General features: G+C 45.6%; 1 protein-coding gene across 1 annotated transcript in view; it reads right to left on the minus strand.

Annotated features, from left to right (window-relative positions):
* The window catches only part of ralgapa2 (Ral GTPase activating protein catalytic subunit alpha 2), a 730,448-nt gene that overhangs the window by 301,475 nt on the left and 408,027 nt on the right, over positions 1–20,946 (minus strand). Inside the window, 4 exon segments of the mRNA XM_038805980.1 lie at positions 1,730–1,885; positions 5,806–5,882; positions 5,885–5,928; positions 18,750–18,821. Coding sequence (XP_038661908.1) covers positions 1,730–1,885; positions 5,806–5,882; positions 5,885–5,928; positions 18,750–18,821 — 349 coding nt within the window.

Below are 20,946 nucleotides of genomic sequence, written 5' to 3' on the forward strand. Positions count from 1 at the left end.
TCCACTACCTCCCAAATAACATCAGAAGTGACTTGTTTCACTTCAACCATGTAGGACAGTAGGAATGTTTGTACAAATTGGCCAAAGGGCAGGTGATAGAGGCTCGTGGCTGATGGATATTTCTCGGGCTGGAGGAAGATCTATAGCGGAGTTTCCCGCGGGGTCAGTTTCGTTCCCTTCCTTTCCTGGTATATATTAATGATCTAGACCTTGGTATACTGTGCAGAATTTCAAGTTTTCAGATGATACAAAGCTTAGAAGCATTGTGAATTGTGAGGGGGGTAGTGTAGAACTTCAAAGGGATGTAGACATATTGGTGGAATGAGCAGATGAAGTTCAATACAGAGAAGTCGGAGGTGATTCATTATGGTAGGAAGACCATGGAGAGAACATATAAAATAATGGGTACAACTCTAAACGGAGTAGAAAAGCAGGGGAGCATGGGTGTTTATATGCATAACGCATTGAAGATTGCAGGACAAGTTGAGCAAGCAGTTAAGAAACCATACTGTATCCTGGGCTTTATTAATAGGAATAAGAGTACAAGAGCAGAAAAGTTATGTTGAATTTCAGCACTAGTTTCACCTCAGCTGAAGTATTGCGTCCAGTTCTGAACGTCATACTTTAGGACAGATGTGAAGGCATTAGAGAGGGTGCAGAATAGGTTGCGAAGGTGATCCGAGAGATGAGGAACTTCAGTTTTGCAGGAAGATTTGAGAAGTTAGGACTGTTTTCCTCAGAGAAAAGAAACTTGAAAGGGGATTTGATAGGTGTAATCAAAATCATGAGGGATCTAGGCCGAGCAGATAGGGAGACTTGTGGCTGGATTCTCCGGTCGCCGACGCTGAAATCGCGTTCGGCAATCGTCCGGAGCATCAAAGTTTCCATCCAAATCAGGGGCAGTGCGGCTTTCACGATGCTCCACCCCCTCCAAAGCAGCGTAGACGGAGAGTTTGCTCTATGCTGCCAGCATGCTAGCCCCAGCCAAACAGAGGACTAGTGGCCGTTTTTACGCCATTTACTGTTCCCATGCCGTTGTGGGGACCATTAGCCTCAGAATCGGAGAATCCAGAACCGGTTCCCACTCACAAAGGATTGATGAAGAGAGAAGGCATTTTTTCTTGCATCAACATTTACAACTTTGAGTTACGAGACTAAGACAGTCCTGAGAGGAATAATATTCCACACCACCATTTATGTTTAATCTGGCGGCAGGATATTAGACAATGGTCACAATTTCTTCACTATGAAACATTTAAGAAGCTATCCCATTATGAACCAAGGCTCTCAAGATCGCTGGATGTGCTGCTCAAAGGATGGTACAGTTCTAATAAATGCTGACATTGAAAGCTACTCCAAATACTTAGAGGAAAAACTACAGATCAAGTTTGTTGGTATTCTTTTTGGTGACACATAGAAAGTAATTTTCAAGAATCACATCACATTAATAGCTAAAGGAGGGATTCTGTCAGAGCTAGACGGTGGAATCTGACCAGCCTGACCTCTGTGGCTTGTCCTCTGAACTGTAGCGATTCAATACTTTTGGAAAGAAGTAGAACAAAACTGACATTCTCCAGCACAGCTAACCCTTGCCTTATTTTGAATTTCTATACATTCACATTAATCATTGAAAAATAAATACGTACAAATGTCAAGAGTATCAAAGCTCCTCTTCCTTTGCAACAAAAATGATAGTCAAGAATAGCTAATCTAGTTGTCGTTTGTTTACCTTTTTAGTTAATGAATCATCAGAGTCTGATGGCATTCTTGTGGAAACATGGAAAACGACTTCCACAGTAGAGGTAGCATAATAAGGTGCAGTTTGCCCTGTACTGCCATTACGTTGTAGGCCACCCATAAAGCCACAATGTGTAGACAGGTCAATCTGAGGAATGATAAATGAAACCATTTCAAAATAAAGGCAAAATTTTCGTTCACATTTTATTCATAAAAATGGAGATGCTTTGAAAAGGCATTTCCTTGATTTAGCACTATTTTCATTACAGATGTTTCCTGGCAGTGTCCATTTCAGTACATTTAAACAGTTTTCAGGGAGATTGCTTTCTAATATCAAAGCAAATGCGGGTACTTTTAACCTAATTAAGGATTTCTCACCAAATAAATAAGAAAACTATATTTAATTTTCTTTTAAATAAACTTCTGTGTTCAACTACAAGTCTATTTCCAATTTGACTTACTTTTTTAAGTTGCAATCTGTGCAGCAAGCTAGTTTGCAAAGAGCTTTGAGAAAACGCTAGTAATTAGCACTGAGGTCTCCACCTACACATGTGAATATAACAAATATACTAAATGCAGTGACTACACATGACCAGACTGTCACAGAAAGATGTATGAAAATCGGAGAAATAGTAAATATTTAGACTATGGGCGTGATTCAGTGGATAACAGTTAAAGTCAGCTTTTGGGCGCGTTAGGTAATGTGTTTCTTGCCAGCTGCAGTGGACATTCGCTGCATTATTCACGGCACTTTGTCATTCTTTTGGGCTTCGGGGTGTTTCACCCAACTGAGGCCTCACTTTGGTTAATTTCCTGCTGACGAGCTCAGGGTGCCATTTTGAACGGCACCCCTGTACCTATTTCAGGTGATCCCCTTGGTTTCCTGGATGCCCCTTCACCTCTTCCCCCAACTGTGTCAAAGCTCCTGTGAACCAGCCCTCACTCCCCCTTCCAATGGGCAAGGCCACATCCACACCCCTGACAGTGCTAACCTGGCTCTAGGCACCTTGGGACTGCCAACCCTGGTCGGGTGCCAGTCTTGATTCTTGCATGATTCACCCATTGCACCTGGATCTACGCCGGATGCAAAGCTGAATCACGTCCCAAGTTAATTTTTTTTTTAAAACAGTTCATCTGTTTTCCAATTTTCCCAGAATTTGAAATCAGCCACTCAGCCAATTTATTTGATCTCCTGCCAGGCAACTGAGATTCAGACACATGTAGCAAGAGCACACAAGAGAAAATAGGTCTAAGTGTTTGGGCTAAGCTCTCTACTTGGGTCTCAATACATAATTCAGGTGACCCTTCGGCATTGATTAGGCACTCTGATGTAGCAGCGCTGTCATGGCCTATGCAATTTAATCTGGAAGCAGGGGAAAGGAGGTTGGGGCGGGGAGGCAAACAAACTGTCATGAGCACTCTGGCAGTGGCTTGCGGAGACAGGAGGAATGCAAAACATTCATTGTCCACCTCTAATTGTCTTTGAGCTGCCTTCTTTGAAAACCGCAGGTGCAAATTACCGGCCATGCTGCGCTGGAAAAGCAGCTCGCCACGGCGCACTGTGGCCTATGAAAACCGGGAGGCCCCGTCCCCCGGGATCTATTCGACTTGCAACACCTCGCGAGATTCAACACGACCCTCGTGAGACGTCACAAGCAGAATCCCACCCACAATGGGTGGGATCAGTTTTGGGCAAATCTGCATATTAGAGCGAGGCAGTACTCTAATGTGCAGATTCTCAAGGTACCTGAGGCTTGGGATTCAACCCCTTTGCTTTGGGGACCTCGGCCGAGCACCATTTGGCACTGATCCCCACAAACGGGGACCAGATGGAACGGCACTCGGCGGAAACTCCAAGGGGATCGGAGGCCCCCAGCTGCATGCCCTTTAGGCAGGGTGGTGCCCTGGCACTGCTGGTGCCACTTGGGCACCCTGGCAATGCCAGTGTGGCACCTGGTAGTGCCACAGTTGGCACTGCCAGTGTGTCAGGTTGACACTGCCAAGTTCCCAAGCAATTGGGCTGAGGTTGCGCTGGCTGTGGGTGTTTGGGAGTGTTTTTGGAGCTGCACACACCTGGACAAGTGGAAGAGAATACATCACAGTCCTGGTCTGGCACTTGTTGGGGCAAATGTAACTTGCCACTTATCAATCCAAACTTGCATGTTGCCCAAGTCTTGCTGTATGTGGGCACGGTCTGTCTCATTATCTGAGGGATTATGAATTATACTCAACACTGTGCAATAATCGGCGAATATTGCCAGTCAGAATCTTGTGACATTACCCCGGTACGTTTGGAGGCAGGGGGTGGGTGGCATTTGAGCAGGTGGGAGGGTGGCAGGTGAGGTCCCTGCCACTTCCTACATCCACCCAGGTTAATTGTATGGTGGGAAGGCTTCTACGTGGCCTTCCAGCCCTGCCACCAATTGAAGCCCTAAAGGTAATTAATGTTGAGGGCAAGATCAAGGGACCTGGCCTCAGGAGGAGGAGGGGGGGGGGGGGGGGGGGGGGTGTGTGTGTGTGTGTGGTGTGTGTGTGTGTGTGTGTGTGTGGAACGACACCTCTGTCTTGCTGTCCCAACCCCTCCCCCATTCTGCATCATTCCCTTTTTCCTGACTCCCCCCTCAATCTGAGCCTCGGGTGGCTGTCATACTAGCAGCAGACACCAACTCCTGTTGGCACTGAGTATACAAGAGCTGCCAGCTTCGGATTGGAAGGCAGCTCTCAGAGGGTGGGACTTCCGTCTGCAAGATTTCTGATCCTGGGAGAGGCCTGCTGCTGGCCTTTCAGGAATGGAGGCAACACGGGGCTCGAGTCGGCAGCCGAAACCAATCTCCTGACATTTCTGATCTCATGTTGGAGGGAAGGCCATTGATTAACAGCTGAAGATGGTTGAGCCCAGAACACTGCTCGGGGAAACTCCTGCAGTGATATTGTTTGAGCGGCACAGTGGCACAATGGTTAGCACAGCTGCCTCACAGAGCCAGGGAGCTGGGTTAAATTCCAGCCTTGGGTGACAGTCTGTGTGGAGGTTGCACTTTCTCACTACGTCTACGTGGGTTTCCTCCGGGTGCTTCTGTTTCCTCCAAAGTCCAAAGAACTGCAGGCTAGGTGAATTGGCCATGCTAAATTGCCCCTTAGTGTCCAAAGATGTGCAAGTTAGCTGGGGTTACGGGGATAGGGCGGGGTGTGGGCCACGTAGGGCACTCGTTCAGAGGATCAGTACAGAATTGAAGGGCGATTTGCCACCTTCTGCATTGTAGGAATTCTATGTCCTGGGGCTGAGATGATTGGCCTCCAACAACCACAACCATGTTCCTCTGTGCTAGGTATGACTCCAACCATTGGAGAGGTTTCTCCCCGTCCAATTGACTTTAATTTTACTTGGGCTCCTTGAAGTTACACCCAGCCAAATTCTGCCTTGATGTCATGGACAGTCATTCTCACCTCACCACTGGAATTCAGCTCTTTGGTTCCTGCTTGGAAAAGGGCTGTAATGAGTCTGGATTAAAGTGATGGCTGGCAGAACCCAAACTGAGCGTTGGTGTACAAGTTAATGGTACGTAAATGCCACTGGATCGCCCATCCATTTGTATTGTATATGGGTTGATTCTGCTATTAAATTTCTCTTTCAAAATCATGACAATTACACGTGTTGATCACAACCTGTGCATGCATTTAGTCAGCATTGAGCCTGTAGTTCTAAAGTATAAGAGAGGATTGAGTCACGGTGTGATTGCGTCCTTCTTACAACATTAGGATTATTATGATTCAGCTACAGTTTCTCTTCAGTATTAAAACTATTTTGATATATCTAAGAAACCCATTTTAGGAAAGTGAAGCAGTTACCATCTAAAACTATCTATGTTAATAGGCTTCAATTTAAAAAAAACAAAAGCATATTCTTAAGCAGAACCTACTTAATAAAACTAAAACAATTGTAGTGCCAATTTACTTTCTTCATATAAACCATATATTTCAATTTATTTTCAAGATGAGTTGATGTAAAATAATAGAGTTTCTTTAAGTAACTTTTAAAAAGAGCATTTAGAGGGAAGAAACAGTGTCTACCTCCCAGCCGAGTCCAGACACAAAGTTTTCATATGTTTGGCTTCCTCCAGTGTTGGAGAGAATCGAGTACTTGTCTCCTGTCCTTCCATAATGTAAAACACTGCAATCTTATGAGTTTCCCGACTTGAAAATAAGAAACGTAAATTCACGCATTAGTATTTGGTTCTAAATACTACTGAAGTGAGACGACAAAAAAAAATCATTGTCAACACATGTTATACTGTTTGCATCTGACTGGAAACATTAATTACAGTTTGTGGTCAAATATTATGCTCATACAGCAGTAAATCTCTGACACTTCTGCACAGCATTCAGCTGACTTAATCCGCTATATCATTCCACAGAATTTCCGCCAAAACTGTAAAAGAAGGATATTGAAGTTAAAGAAAAAAAGGTTTAATGTGTTTGTTATGTTTTCTAAATCTGATAGCAAAACAAAATTTTTTATTTATTTATTGAACTGAAAATGAAAGATGGTTATAGGAATTCGGAGTTTACTGATACTTAATTTAGAATGCTTCTTACTGTCCCAGTGTAGTTAAATAACTTTTTTTCATTTGCATATTTAACTAAAATACTCTTTAAAATCATATGATCAGAAAAACTTCAATTCAAACACATCAATGACTCAGTAACTGGTGAGATAACAACGGATTGGCTTTATGGGAGGTACCAATTGATGAATATTCTTCGAAAAAACATGATGTTTTGATTGGCTGAGTTTCTGGTGACTACTTTTGATCAATTGGTAGCCTACTATTTTGTGAATTGGGTGGCACAGAGCACAGTAAGTCGCACTGTTGCTTCACAGCTCCAGGGTCCGAGGTTCGATTCCCGGCTTGGGTCACTGTGTGGAGTCTGCACGTTAACCCTGTGTTTGCGTGGGTTTCCTCTGGGTGCTCCGGTTTCCTCCCACAAGTTCTTCCTGAAAGACGTGCTATTAGGTAATTTGGACATTCTGAATACTCCGTGTACCCGAACAGGCGCTGGAATGTGGTGACTAGGGGCTTTTTACAGTAACTTCATTGCAGTGTTAATGTAAGCTTATTTGTGACAATAAAGATAATTATTATTATTGAATTGAACTCATATTTGATTTGCTAAAACATTCTATTAACAAAAGGCAACCCAATTGAAAAACACAAAATGATACAACAAAGCAAACAATAATAGGCTGGATTGTGTAGTCAGTGGGAATGCAAGAGTGCTCGATATTCACCACCAAGTAAAACTTGCTGAGAGAATTTCACCTCGTAGCGCCATACAATGGTATCACAGCTGAATGCAGTTCTCTTCACTGGGTACAGTGTGAAGCTGGAGTGATTATCAGCCTGCTCAAGCACCAATCACAGATCCCCCAAATAACAAATGAAAAGGCAAATAAAATCACTTTTAATTATGCCCCCCACACACAGAGAAAATCAACTGATTGGATCTTACATATGGTGTGAAGACAGAAGGCAAAATATAATGAAAAACTATGTTAAAGATTATCCAAAAACTAATTTATCAGCAGCATTCCACAATTGTAAAAGATATTTGATTGAACAAGGTCCAACTCTTTAAGGGGTTGCAAATGACAACCTGGGGTGGGAAAGTTGATAGTCTCATTGATTGCAGGTTCTATGGGGACCACCCAAGTGCAGTTTATGTCAGAGCACAACTTCAGGATTTCCTCGATAATCTGCATGTGCCTGACATCTTCTGAGGGCTAAAACAATGGTGAAAACCTATAATTCATTGTCAACAATGCCCCCTCCACAACCACTCCACCAAAAAAAAGTACCCTAAATATAACTAGACCCCAATGAGGCATCTAAGTTCCAAATAACGCATGTACGTTCAGTGCTTGTGACCTTCATGCCTCCAGTTTAAAAATAGTGCATTTATTTGTTCCATTCTGCAGTTTCATCTCCCTTGAGTATAGATGCTCGTCACCTTTGCTCCTCACTAAGATGGTTTTTATTTATCTATGATACGCAATGAATGGCAGCAAGTCTTTCAAAATCCAAGGGAACATGACAGTGAAGTCCAATCCTAACCTCCACTGAGCCCTAATCAGGACTCTAACAGCAGAAGTGCTGGGTAATGACTAGAAGCAAGTAGTATGTTCAATCTTACTCCCTTTGCAAGAGTGCGAAGGCTGATTGTAATGACCAAATCTGCCGGAGTGGAAGCAGTGTCTTAGAGTGGGATTTACTAAGCAATCTGTTGCATGTTTTGCTGTAGGGGAAGGTGGCCCACCATTGATCGGCAGCGGGTTCTTCTGCTCTTGTTGTTGTTAATGGGGATTCCCGCTGAATGCAGCCTTCACCTCCAGGAAAACCCGCAACAGGGTGCGCTGTCAGCGGGACCAGAAGATCTGGCCAACATAAATGGCTGGAAAATCTTGCCCACAAACTTCCAAACGTCACTTACATATTTGAATGACCTGTTAATATCTAAATTGCAACAATGGCAACTTGTGTCTTGTTGGGTTAAAGGTTAAAAGTTTTTTTTTGTCTGATTGCTTTAGGGGGTTTTAAATTTATCATTTAGTATTTTCCGAAAAGATCACGACTGCAAACTGATATGAACATCGCAGCATGCAGATTGTTTCTGAGATGTTGCAGTCCTACTATTCGCTAACTGCTGTCATATTCCACTTGCCATGCAACTGCTACATCAATGTGAACAAAACAAAAGTCACCTTTATGGCAGATGCCATTGTTCGTTTAACACGAGGCAAACACAAGAACAGAAAATTCTTGTTGGGGGGGGGGGGGCTTCAATCTGGTTTGTATCTATCAGGAGACCGCACAGTTTTAGAGGTGGGAGGGAGAGAGTAGAAATATGAGAGAGACTGGATGAACCAGAGAGTCTCTACCCGTCTGTCAGGGTTCATATCTATTATTTTAAAGAGGAGTTTGATCACAGCTTTAATAAATATTAAAGGTCACGGGAAACAAGCAGAACAACCAGAACCAGACTATGCATCTCACCGGGAAAACAACACCTGCAAGGCTTGATCAGCTCAATGACCACTTCTGTACTGTAGCATTGTGATTTTTATTCTTAATATAAATTCAACATACACCTATACACGGACGACAGGATCGCAACACTGGACGAACTGACAGAGAAATTTCAGCTAGCTGGGGGGACGAGCTACGGTACCTGCAGCTCAAAACTTCCTACGAAAGGAGACAAGGACGTACCCACAACCGCCACGACAGACACTACTGGAAGACCTACTGGACGCAAGTATCCTAGAGAAAGGGAACTGTAGTGACATGTATGACCGACTGGTAGATAGGGACGACACCGTACTGGACGCAACAAGAAGGAATGGGAGGACGACCTGGGATGGAGATAGGGTGGGGACTCTGGAGCGAAGCACTGCATAGGGTCAACTCCACCTCCACGTGCGCAAGGCTCAGCCTGACGCAACTAAAAGTGGTACATAGAGCCCACTTAACAAGAACCGTATGAGTAGGTTCTTCCCGGAGGTGGAAGACAGATGTGAACGGTGCCAAAGAGGCCGGCCAACCACGCCCCACATGTTCTGGTCTTGCCCCAGACTCGTGGAGTACTGGACAGCCTTCTTCGAGGTTATGTCCAAAGTGGTGGGAGTGAGGGTGGAGCCATGCCCGATAGTGGCGGTCTTCGGGGTTTCAGAACAGCCAGATCTATTCCTGGGGAGGAGGGCGGACGCCCTTGCCTTTGCCTCCCTGATCGCCCGCCGTAGAATCTGTTTGGCTGGCGGTCAGCAGCACCGCCCAGAGCTGCGGACTGGCTGTCGACCTCTCGGAATCTCTCCAAATGGAGAAAATCAAATTTGCATCGAGGGTCGGACGACGGCTTCCACAGAACGTGGGAGCCATTCATGCAACTGTTCCGGGACCTATTTGTGGCCAATGTACAAGAGGAAGAATAGTCGGGGGAAGGTAGCGGGAGGGGGGGGGGGGCTACAGGTCGGTACGGGGGTTCGATGGCTAGCTAAGGCCCAAAACCAAACTAAATAAACATGTTGAGGGGGGGGGGGGGGTGGAGGGGGGGGGCGGGCGCAGTTACTACTACGAAGATGCTTACCTGTAATATGTATGTTAATTTTTGCGTGTTTGTTTGTTTTTTTTGTTCTTTTTCTCTCCTAACAATTTGTAATTTGTTCAATATAAAATATGAAAACTGAATAAAAACATTTATAAAAAAAAAATAATTCAACATACACAGATGGATTGAATATCTCATTCTCTGTATACCATAAAGGTTCTATACGAGAAGGGTTAGGAGAATATCACTCCTTTCGTAATGGGCTAAGTTCACAGAACAAATAGCACTATAAACACTTGCATTAGAAGGGCAGCACGGTAGCATTGTGGATAGCACAATCGCTTCACAGCTCCAGGGTCCCAGGTTCAATTCCGGCTTGGGTCACTGTCTGTGCGGAGTCTGCACATCCTCCCGTGTGTGCGTGGGTTTCCTCCGGGTGCTCCGGTTTCCTCCCACAGTCCAAAGATGTGCAGGTTAGGTGGATTGGCCATGATAAATTGCCCTTAGTGTCCAAAATTGCCCTTAGTGTTGGGTGGGGTTACTGGGTTATGGGGATAGGGTGGAGGTGTTAACCTTGGGTAGGGTGCTCTTTCCAAGAGCCGGTGCAGACTCGATGGGCTGAATGGCCTCCTTCTGCACTGTAAATTCTACGAAATTACTTGGTAAACAGCTAAGAAGCTTGGTTGCTGGGGGTGAAGACAGGTCACCTTTCCAAACAAAGTGTTCGATTTGGAGGCAGGTCTCGAGGTTCATGGGAGAGATTAGTGATGCAAATCTGGTCACTGACACCAGTCAAGATCGGCCCATTACTACCTGGTTCCCCAGCATTATTTTTAGGGGATACCCAAAATGATGTATTGGGGAATCCCTCCAGAAGTTCCCAAATAACGCTTTACACGGCAACTGTCCAGAAGTGCAAGCTTCCCTGCGGCAATTGCACGGGGAACATCCGACAGAAGTGATTTAAATCGCTAACTTTGGATGGCTCTGCCAGTTTTACCCTGATAGCTACTCTGAAAGAGTTAGAAGGAAGGCCCCCCCCCCCCCCCCCCCCCCCCCCCCCCCCCCCCCCCCCCCATTAGAAGGAAGCCCCCTCCACCATCCCCCTCCCAGTCTCCCCAATTAGAACATAGACATAGAACAGTACAGCACAGAACAGGCCCGAGCAATGATCACCCTACTCAAACCCACGTATCCACCCTATACCCGTAACCCAACAACCCCCCCCTTAACCTTACTTTTTAGGACACTACGGGCAATTTAGCATGGCCAATCCACCTAACCCGCACATCTTTGGACTGTGGGAGGAAACCGGAGCACCCGGAGGAAACCCACGCACACACAGGGAGGACGTGCAGACTCCACACAGACAGTGACCCAGCCGGGAACCGAACCTGGGACCCTGGAGCTGTGAAGCATTTATGCTAACCACCATGCTATCCAAATTGACTGGACCACTTACCTTTGAAACTTATCCTTTAAAAATTTTCCATTTAAACACCTCCTTTGGAATTTCAGCATGTGTAAGTTCATCATCCAGAGTGGCAATCCACCAATGTTTGCCAGTCTGAGGAAGCTATGGGCCCATGTGTTCGGTGGCTTATTACAGTTTTGGCCTGAGATGAGAGATTGATTTGACTGCAAATATCATAAGGTCTGCTGAGGCCATCTTGATGAAATTCTCTGACCAGAATGGCATTGGCCTTAAGGGAACACAAAAGATGTAGGCTTATCTCATATCTGGTGCAGTCATGAATGAGCAACAGACTCCCAGCTGGTCAAATTGACACATCCGTCCGTGACGAGTTTGCACATTCTCCCCGTGTCTATGTGGGTTTCACCCCCACAACCCAAAGATGTGTAGGATAGGTGGATTGGCTATGCTAAATTGCCCCTTAATTGGAAAAAATAATTGGGTACTCTAAATTTAAAAAAAAAAATTGACACATCATTGACTTTCATGAATGGAGTGCCTGCAAGTACCTTCACATCAAAATTCTCCATGACCAAGCCTTTGAAGGCAAAGTTATGTTATGGGCAGGAAGGGGTTTAATTTAAATAGCTGTGGTTTCTCCTATCAAGCAGAAGATGTTTTGACTTGCTTCACCTTTTATATGTAGTGGTGTATTCTCAACCCTCATTTTTGGTGTGACTTTCTATCAATAACCCCACAGCAGATAGGGTAAACTCAGAGGCTAAGTTTATCTGCACACACTCAAATGCAGGACAGCTGCAACATAGCCTTCTTGTCAATCAAAATAAAAATGGGGGATTGAGAAAGGAAGACTTACAGGGCAAAGATCAGAGTAAATAATTGATTCATCTGAGTCCAGAGGCAAGAATCAAAATCCAATGGTGTATTTACTCAGGAGGTCGGCAGGCTAAACAGATGCTGGATAATTCACTTCCTCAGTAAAATGTATTTCACGATGAGCTAGGCATGGGGAGATGAGTTAGCCTTGTCGGTGATGGCACCGAAGTTCACCTGTTCTTGTCGAAATCGCGTAAATAGGGGCCCAGCATTCAAACCTGGACAGAGTCCTTTTGCTGTGCTGATTGGTAGAAGGAATGATGGCAGACTGTGCTTTACAGTACAGCGAGAAATTGGTCAGAATTTCCCAAAATCTGTCAGTGTCAGGTTAAGATTGAAAACTGGCATGTATCTCTCCAGATGCATAGCCATGTTTTCACTTCAGGTTTTCAGGCACTCTAATCTGGGGTGTGGTTCTGCGCAGTCACTCTGCGGGGCAGGGCGGGACCACATAGAGCCAACGAAGGCCGGTTGCAGAGAGATCGGGGTGCCATCTTTAAAGGGTGCCATGGCCTGTGCTGTAAGTAAACTCCATGCCCCCCCCAATGATCTCCCCACAAGCATTGAGGCGACCCCCACCACAAAAGCATTAGGGAAATGCACATAAGGGCAAACCCCTCAGTGGGGTTCCCCAGAGAGCGTGCCACTGACAGTGTCAACCTGGCAGGAAAACCAGTAGTGATTTGCACTGGTGAGACATCACATCGGCTAGGTGGGTATGTCGAGCACAGAAGTAATGGCATTAAACCCACCTATACTAATATATGCTCGTCTGGCTCACTCCCTTCCTGGGTGTAAACCTGATCGCGTCATCGGAGGTGGGCTGGGAAGATTGCATTCGGAAATCTCACGGGCGCAAATCCCATTTTTGGTCACTAGTGACATTTAGCAGCCATTATGGGATTCATACCAGTGGCAATCGTAGCTGCTCAGTTATAACCGATTGCCTCAGCTTGGGTTCCTGTCACATGTGTTCCTGTCACATTACGCCCACCTTTCCACTTTGGCTTTGACAAAGGGCGCACATTCCTTTGTCTGGGATCCTGAGACTATTAATGTTCCAGCCATTAATCATTTGAAAGGGGGGTCCTAGGACCCTTTCTCCTAGCAGACCAATTATTCTGGTGGACAGCTGTGACTTCTGAAATGTAGATGGTCTTTGTGCACATTTTAATCTTTGCAGCCCACAGGGATAACGAGGTGCAGATTTCATTGAAAATGGCAGATTAGCAAAATACTGGCCAAAATCCTAGCCAAAAGGCTAGAAGACTGTGTGCCCGAGGTGGTCACAGAAGACCAGACGGGCTTCGTCAAAGGTAGACAGCTTACCTCGAACATCAGGTGCCTGCTGAACGTGATAATGCCCCCTCCGGGGAGAGAACACAAGAGGTGATCATCTCCCTGGACGCAGAAAAGGCCTTCGACAGAGTCGAATGGAAATACCTCATAGAGGTACTGGAGCGGTTCGAGCTTGGAACAGGGTTCACCGCTTGGGTAAAGCTCCTATACAACGCTCCCATGGCGAGCGTACGGACCAACAATACCAACTCCCAATACTTCCAGCTGCACAGGGGCACCAGACAAGGATGCCCACTGTCCCCGCTGCTGTTCGCACTAGCAATCGAACCGCTAGCAATCGCACTCAGGGCAGCAAAAAATTGGAGGGGGATCCGAAGGGGAGGTAGAGAGTCTCACTCTATGCAGATGACCTGCTCCTCTACATCTCGGATTCACAGAGCAGCATGGATGGAATCATTGCGCTCCTGAAAGAGTTTGGAGCCTTCTTGGGCTACAAACTCAACATGAGCAAAAGCGATATCTTCCCAGTCCCAGTACACCCGCAGTGGGGGGGGGGGGGGGGGGGGGGGCAACACTAAAGGTGCTGCCGTTCAAACAAGCCCGACACAAATTCCGCTACCTGGGGATCCAAAGAGCCCATGACTGGAAAGGGATCCACAAATGGAGCCTCACCAGTCTGACGGAGGAAGTAAAAAAGGACCTGCAAAGATGGAACACACTCCCACTCTCCCTCGCGGGGAGAGTCCAGACGATCAAAATGAACGTACTGCCCAGGTTCCTCTTCCTGTTTAGATCCATTCCGATCTACATCCCCAAGGCCTTTTTCAAAGCGCTGGACAAACTTATCATGGCGTTCGTATGGGGGGGTAAAAATGCTAGGATCCCAAAGAAGGTCCTACAAAAAACAAAATCCAGGGGGGGGCTAGCCCTCCCAAACCTACAATTCTACCACTGGGCGGCAACAGCCGAGCGAGTAAGGGGATGGATCCAGGAGCCAGAGGCCGAGTGGGTGCGCGCGGAGGAGGCCTCCTGCGTGGGGACCCCCTCCGGGCCCTCGCCATGGCAGCACTCCCAGCCCCACCTAAAAAACACTCCAGCAGCCCAGTGGTGACAGACACCCTCCAATCCTGGAACCAACTGCGGCAGCAATTTGGCCTGACCAAAATGTCGGACAAGGCTCCCATCTGCAACAACCATAGGTTCACACCAGCACTGACTGACGCCACCTTCAAAAGGTGGAGGCAGGATGGAGGGACACTGACAGTCAGGGACCTATACACGGACGACAGGATCGCAACACTGGACGAACTGACAGAGAAATTTCGGCAAGCCGGGGGAACGAGCTACGGTATCTGCAGCTCAAAAACTTCTTACAAAAGGAGACAAGGACGTACCCACAACCGCCACGACAGACACTACTGGAAGACCTACTGGACGCAAGCATCCTAGATAAAGGGAACTGTAGCGACATGTATGACCGACTGGTAGAAAGGGCCGACATCGTACTGGACGCAACAAGAAAGAAATGGGAGGAGGACCTGGGGATTGAGATATGGTGGGGACTCTGGAGCGAGGCACTGCATAGGGTCAACTCCACTGGCACGTGCGCAAGGCTCACCCTGACACAACTAAAAGTGGTACATAGAGCCCACTTAACAAGAACCCATATGAGTAGGTTCTTCCCGGAGGTGGAGGATAGATGTGAACGGTGCCAAAGAGGCCCGGCCAAAAATGCCCACATGTTCTGGTCTTCCCCAGACTTGTGGAGTACTGGACAGCCTTCTTCGAGGCTATGTCCAAAGTGGTGGGGGTGAGGGTGGAGCCATGCCTGAAAGTGGCGGTCTTCGGGGTTTCAGACCAGCCAGATCTATTCCTGGGGAGGAGGGCGGACGCCCTTGCCTTTGCCTCCCTGATCGCCCGCCAGAGAATCCTGTTTGGCTGGCGGTCAGCAGCACCACCCAGAGCTGCAGACTGGCTGTCCGACCTCTCGGAATCTCTCCAAATGGAGAAAATCAAATTCGCCATCCGAGGGTCAGACGACGGCTTCCACAGAATGTGGGAGCCATTCATGAAACTGTTCTGGGACCTGTTTGTGGCCAACGAACAAGAGGAAGAATAGCCGAGTGGCCAAGAATCAGGGGAAAATGGTCGGGAGTCGGGAGAAGGTAGCCAGGGCATGAGGGGAGAGATGGACTGGGGGGGGAGGGGGGACGGCTAAACCTGAGGAGGGAGGGGGGAGACAGCTAAACCTGGGGAGAGGGAGGCGAACTGTGGAGGGGGGGGGGCAGGGAAGCGGGAGCCGGAGGGAGGACACGGGATGCCAAAATGTGCATGACATCTCCAGGAGCGGGAAACGAGGAAACTGGAGATGGAGGATGGAAGGAGCGGCAGCGAGCGTGGGACGGCAGCGAGACCCGTCTGGGAAGGGCGGGCGACAGCAGCACACAGCACAGCCAAATATCGCACGCTGTGATTTTCTCCCTGGCACCCAAAGGTGTGCTTGCCCCCCCAGTCCCCCCCCCCCCCCCCCAGGCAGTCACCTACTTCTGTGGGGTGGGTAATTTTGCCAGATGTACAGAGATGCCGCTGTCGAGCTGGTGCACAAGTCCCCACCAGTTATTCCATTTCATATGTTATTGTATTTTTTTTTATGTTGGGGTGTGCCCTTCTCCTCTAAATGTGTGTATATATATGTGCGTTTCTTATTCTGTGTACATAACGGTAATTATACCTTGCTCAAAAAACCCAATAAAAACATTTATTAAAAAAAAGTGGCAGATTAGCTCTATTGTTCAAAAGTGACAGCCAGGCATGGTTCAGTCATTTTAAAAGGTTGTTTTCCAGTTTCTACAATTTTAGGAATTAGCCACGAGAAAAACTCATTATGTATTTCATAAACATAGTGTGAAGTATTATTCCCGTTACAGTTGCTATGGTTAGGGTGGCATGTAGCGCAGTGGATAGTGGATAGCGGCGCTGAGGACCCATGTTTGAATCCCGGCCCTGGGTCACTGTCCGTGTGGAGTTTGCACATTCTCCCCATGTCTGCGTGGGTTTCATCCCCACAACCCAGATGTGAAGGTTAGGTAGACTGGCCATACGAAATTGGAAAAAAAAAAAATTATTTAATTATCTAATTTTTAAAAAAAATAGTTGCTATGGTTTTTGGACAGATAAGCAAAGGCGATGAACCATTAGTCTGTTGAGCATATTGGGATGATTGGGGCACCATGTCTCAAAGCTGTGGAATCATAGATCCCGTTGTCAATGGCTCCATTATCACACAAATATCATGGAGGTTGAAGAATTTGTTTTAAGTAGGATGTCTGTATATAGAGTGTAACTGATCCCAACAAGACATCAGCAAGTTCCTCAAGCATCTGCGATGAAATCATCATGTAGGGTAGCAGCCATCTTGTAAGCTTTAGGCAAATACTGGCGGTCTTGATCTGGCAGATAAATTACACTTGTGGAGGAAATGTTTATCTAGTTAACCTAACATAATGAGCATGACACCTGTTGGGTCCTTGGAGTGTTATGTGTTTTAAATATCCCGCCTAGCTAGAAGGAGACAGTGGCAGCGCAGAGATGCTTGGGAACAGCATTTGCGGAAATCTCATCCAACAGTGAAACTAAGGCTTGCGAGATCACAGGTTAGACTGATGCCAGAGTACGTAACTTGAGTTTAGTGCCGTACATCTGCTTCACTAAACATGGTAGACAAGGATAAATGGGCTGTAGCCAAGGTAGGACCATTATGTTCTCCAGTGAAGATGACATCGCCTCACCCCCTTCGAGATGTAATCTGCAATGACTGAGCCCATATTTATGCAAGAGACTATCCTCAAAGAAGGCCAGACGTTGATACAGATCCTGATGCTTTCCATCCAATTGCATCCTGATATCAGCCAAGTCTAAAAGGTGGGCACCGTAGCCTGGAAACCATAACACAGGCAGATATACTGTACCGATATAGAAGCAAGTAATGTTGATGGTTTTAGTGAGAAAACTGGGTCGTAATTTGATATCTGCCCTGGCATCAGGTGCAATAATCTAATCTTTGGTTGAGCAGCAAGTACTGGAGGCATTCCATCATGTTCTCTGTCTCTGAGTCCAGAAATAGGGCTAGTCCTGGCTCTCATCTCCCAGGTAAAACAGTCGACGAGGAAGGGGGACAATGTTAGGATCAAGTATCAAAGTGTCAAATATTAAAGTGTAGATTACATGTTGATGCCAATGGTCAAATGAACTGTCTCAAGTCTTCCCTCAGCATCACTGTTTGTGACCGATACGTGACTGCCACAGTATACAGTATTACAGCGGAAGCTAGGTATTAGGTCAATATGAAATGAAGAAATGAAATGAAAATCGCTTATTGTCACGAGTAGGCTTCAATGAAGCCCCTAGTTGCCACACTCCGGCGCCTGTCCGGGGAGGCATGTTTATGCATAAATTGTGCCACATAAAGCATCAATGCCCTTTAATGACAGGCGTGAAAACGTTTTGATGCTACCACCACGTCATATGGCACTTAAAATGGATCACAATACCAATAATGTTTAGGTGAAAACACCAAGCTATAATGCAACCTGAAAATCAAACTCTACAATAAGCAATACAAAATGGCCAAACCTTCATGCGAACGAGCTCCCAATCACAAAAGGGTGATAACATATAATGACACAGTTATTACTGGAAGCAATCAATTGTTACTTGCAGAACTGTGAAGCGTTTTACAAATAGAATTCAAACATGAACATGATGGAGACCTCTCATGACATCTTTACAAAATCACAAACACAAACAATATTTCAGAATACTTGGAATTAGGCACTCAAGTTTCAATAAACTCAGCTAATTGCATATAATTCAGCATAAAAGATGTCCAGACAATAAATCTGAAATATGTCACTGATTGAACATAATTGTCATGATCGAAACGTTACTAGCACTATATAAAGAATGAATTCAGTTTACAAATTGAGGCAACTTATTTGATTTATAATCAGAGTTAGCACAGGATTGCAGAAGATGAGTTTATGTTGTGTACAAATCATTTATAGCAAACGTTCTGTTTAACAACCAATTCCTTCAGCTATCTACTTATTGAACGGATGCGAATGGTGGCAGGAGTACCTAACCAAAATTCATAAAGTTCCATGGTTTCCGAACTGGTAGACAGCATTATCCACCTATTTTTGAAACAACTGTTGATCAATTGTGGTTTAATATCACAACGCACTGAAAGCTGCCCAACTTGCTATTTACCACTTCACAATGTGTAGAAATCAAAAGTACTCACCACTGTCTTGAATCCAAATTTTTTAGCTCCCTTAACAGCTTAGAATTTTTCTTCAGAAGATGGAAACTATTCCTTGAAACAAAAAGGTACAAATACCTTAGAATCAATTGAAATATGTAATAAGTACCAACTTTTTTCCTATAAGGACTAATACATCATTTAGCAATAGACACTCAAAAGTAACTCATGCCCCTTTTTAAACGAACACTTCAGCATTAAAAAAAACATTTGTTTAGATTTGAAACCTGTGCAACACACTGACAATTCAGAAGAACTGGGCAGCATCGCCTGTTCTTAAACTTCAAGTGAAAGCTAAATGTTCATGGGATTTAAAAAAGTTTTATCATAAATCTGCAACAGATGAGTTTAAAAAAAAGAATGAAATGCTATTTCAACACAAATTTTCAGAATGGTGATGCTTGGGAAACCAACATCAACAACCTAATAACAACTGCATTTCTATAGTGTATTTAATGCAGTGAAATGCCCCAAGGCACTTCACAGGAGTATCATCAAAGAAGATTTCATACCAAGCCATGAAAATAAATATTAGGCCAGATGGCCAGAAGCTTGGTCAAAGAAGTAGGTTTTTAAAGTTTCATCTTCAAGGAGAAGAGACAGGTGGGGAGTAGTAGAGATTTTGCGGCATAATTTCAGAACTTGGGGCGCGGGCCATTAAAGGCTGCCAATGCGCGAGTAATTAAAATTCGGGTTGCACAAGAGGCCAGAATTGAAGAGAATTTGAAGACTTGGAGCACTGTGGGAGGGTTGGCCACAGAGGGAGGGAAAAGGCTATTGGAAAATTTGAAAACATAGATTAAAATGTTAAAGGCACTAGAAGGCAGTCAGTAATTGTAGGACAGGTCTAATTATCAAGCAGGACTAATTATCAAGCAGGACTAATTGTCAAGCGGGACTTGGCACAGAATAGAACATGTGTGATAACAAGGGCTTATCATTATGCAGCACCTTTAGCAGTTTTGCTAACTGAACTTTATGGAGGATTGGAAGCTGTCCTGTAATGCATTTTAATAACTATGTTTGGTGGTGACAAAGGCATGGATGGAAAATTAGTGTTCTGATAGAAAATGGGCTGAAATGGAGGTGGTATGGATGAGAGCATGGTGGTTGATGTCATAGAGTTGGGAATGCGAGCTCTGAATGGTAAGAGGATACGAGGTCAGAAATTCTGCTCAAGGTTGAACAGGATACTGAGAATGCACAACAAAACTTTGAGACAAAACACCAGAGCTTAGGGGCTAGGCAGCTGAAGGCATAGCTGTCAATGCTACGGTGAATAAAACTGGGTATGTTTGTGCACGACGCCAAGAAACCACTGGAATAGTCAAGTCCAATGGACGGAGACATGGATGAGCCAAGGGAGTGATGGAGTTGAGCAATGAAACAAATGAAAAATGCTTATTGTCACAAGTAGGCTTCAAATGAAGTTACTGTGAAAAGCCCCTAGTCGCCACATTCCAGCGCCTGCTCGGGGAGGCTGGTACGGGAATTGAACCGTGCTGCTGGCCTGCCTTGGTCTGCTTTCAAAGCCAGCGATTTAGCCCAGTGTGCTAAACCAGCCCCCAATATTATGGAGGTGAAAGTGTTGATGGAGCGAATGTGGTCGGAAGCTCACCTCAGGCCAAATGTAACAACAAGCTTATGTATGACATGGTTCAGACTCAGATAGTAGCTAGGAAGATGGATGGAGTCAATGGCCAGGGAACAGAGTTTGTAGCGGGACCAAACGCAATGGCTTTGACCTTCCCAATGCTTAATCGGAGGAAATTTCTGCTCATCAGGCATGATTTCAGACAAGTAATGGGAAAAAACAGTGGCAGTGAAGGGGTTGGGATGATATTTCAGAGAGGTGATGGTTAGTTAGAGCGGAGTGTCATATGAACATACAAATTAGGAGTAGCAGTAAGCCACTTAGCCCCTTGAACATGCTCTGCCATTCAATAAGATCATGGCTGATCGGATTGTAACCTCAACTCCAGATTCCCAGCTACCCCGATAACCTTTCACCCCCTTCCTTTTCAAGAATCTACCCAGCTCTGCCTTAAAAGTTTTGAAAGACTGCTTTTCAAAGTCAAAAGACTTTTGAGGGAGAGTGTTGCCAAGGCTCACAATCCTCAGAGAATAAAGTCTCCTCACCTCAGTCTTAAATGGGCGACGCCTTATTTTTAAATAGTGC

This window comes from Scyliorhinus canicula, chromosome 1, assembly GCF_902713615.1.
Source record: "Scyliorhinus canicula chromosome 1, sScyCan1.1, whole genome shotgun sequence".
NCBI lineage: Eukaryota > Metazoa > Chordata > Chondrichthyes > Carcharhiniformes > Scyliorhinidae > Scyliorhinus > Scyliorhinus canicula.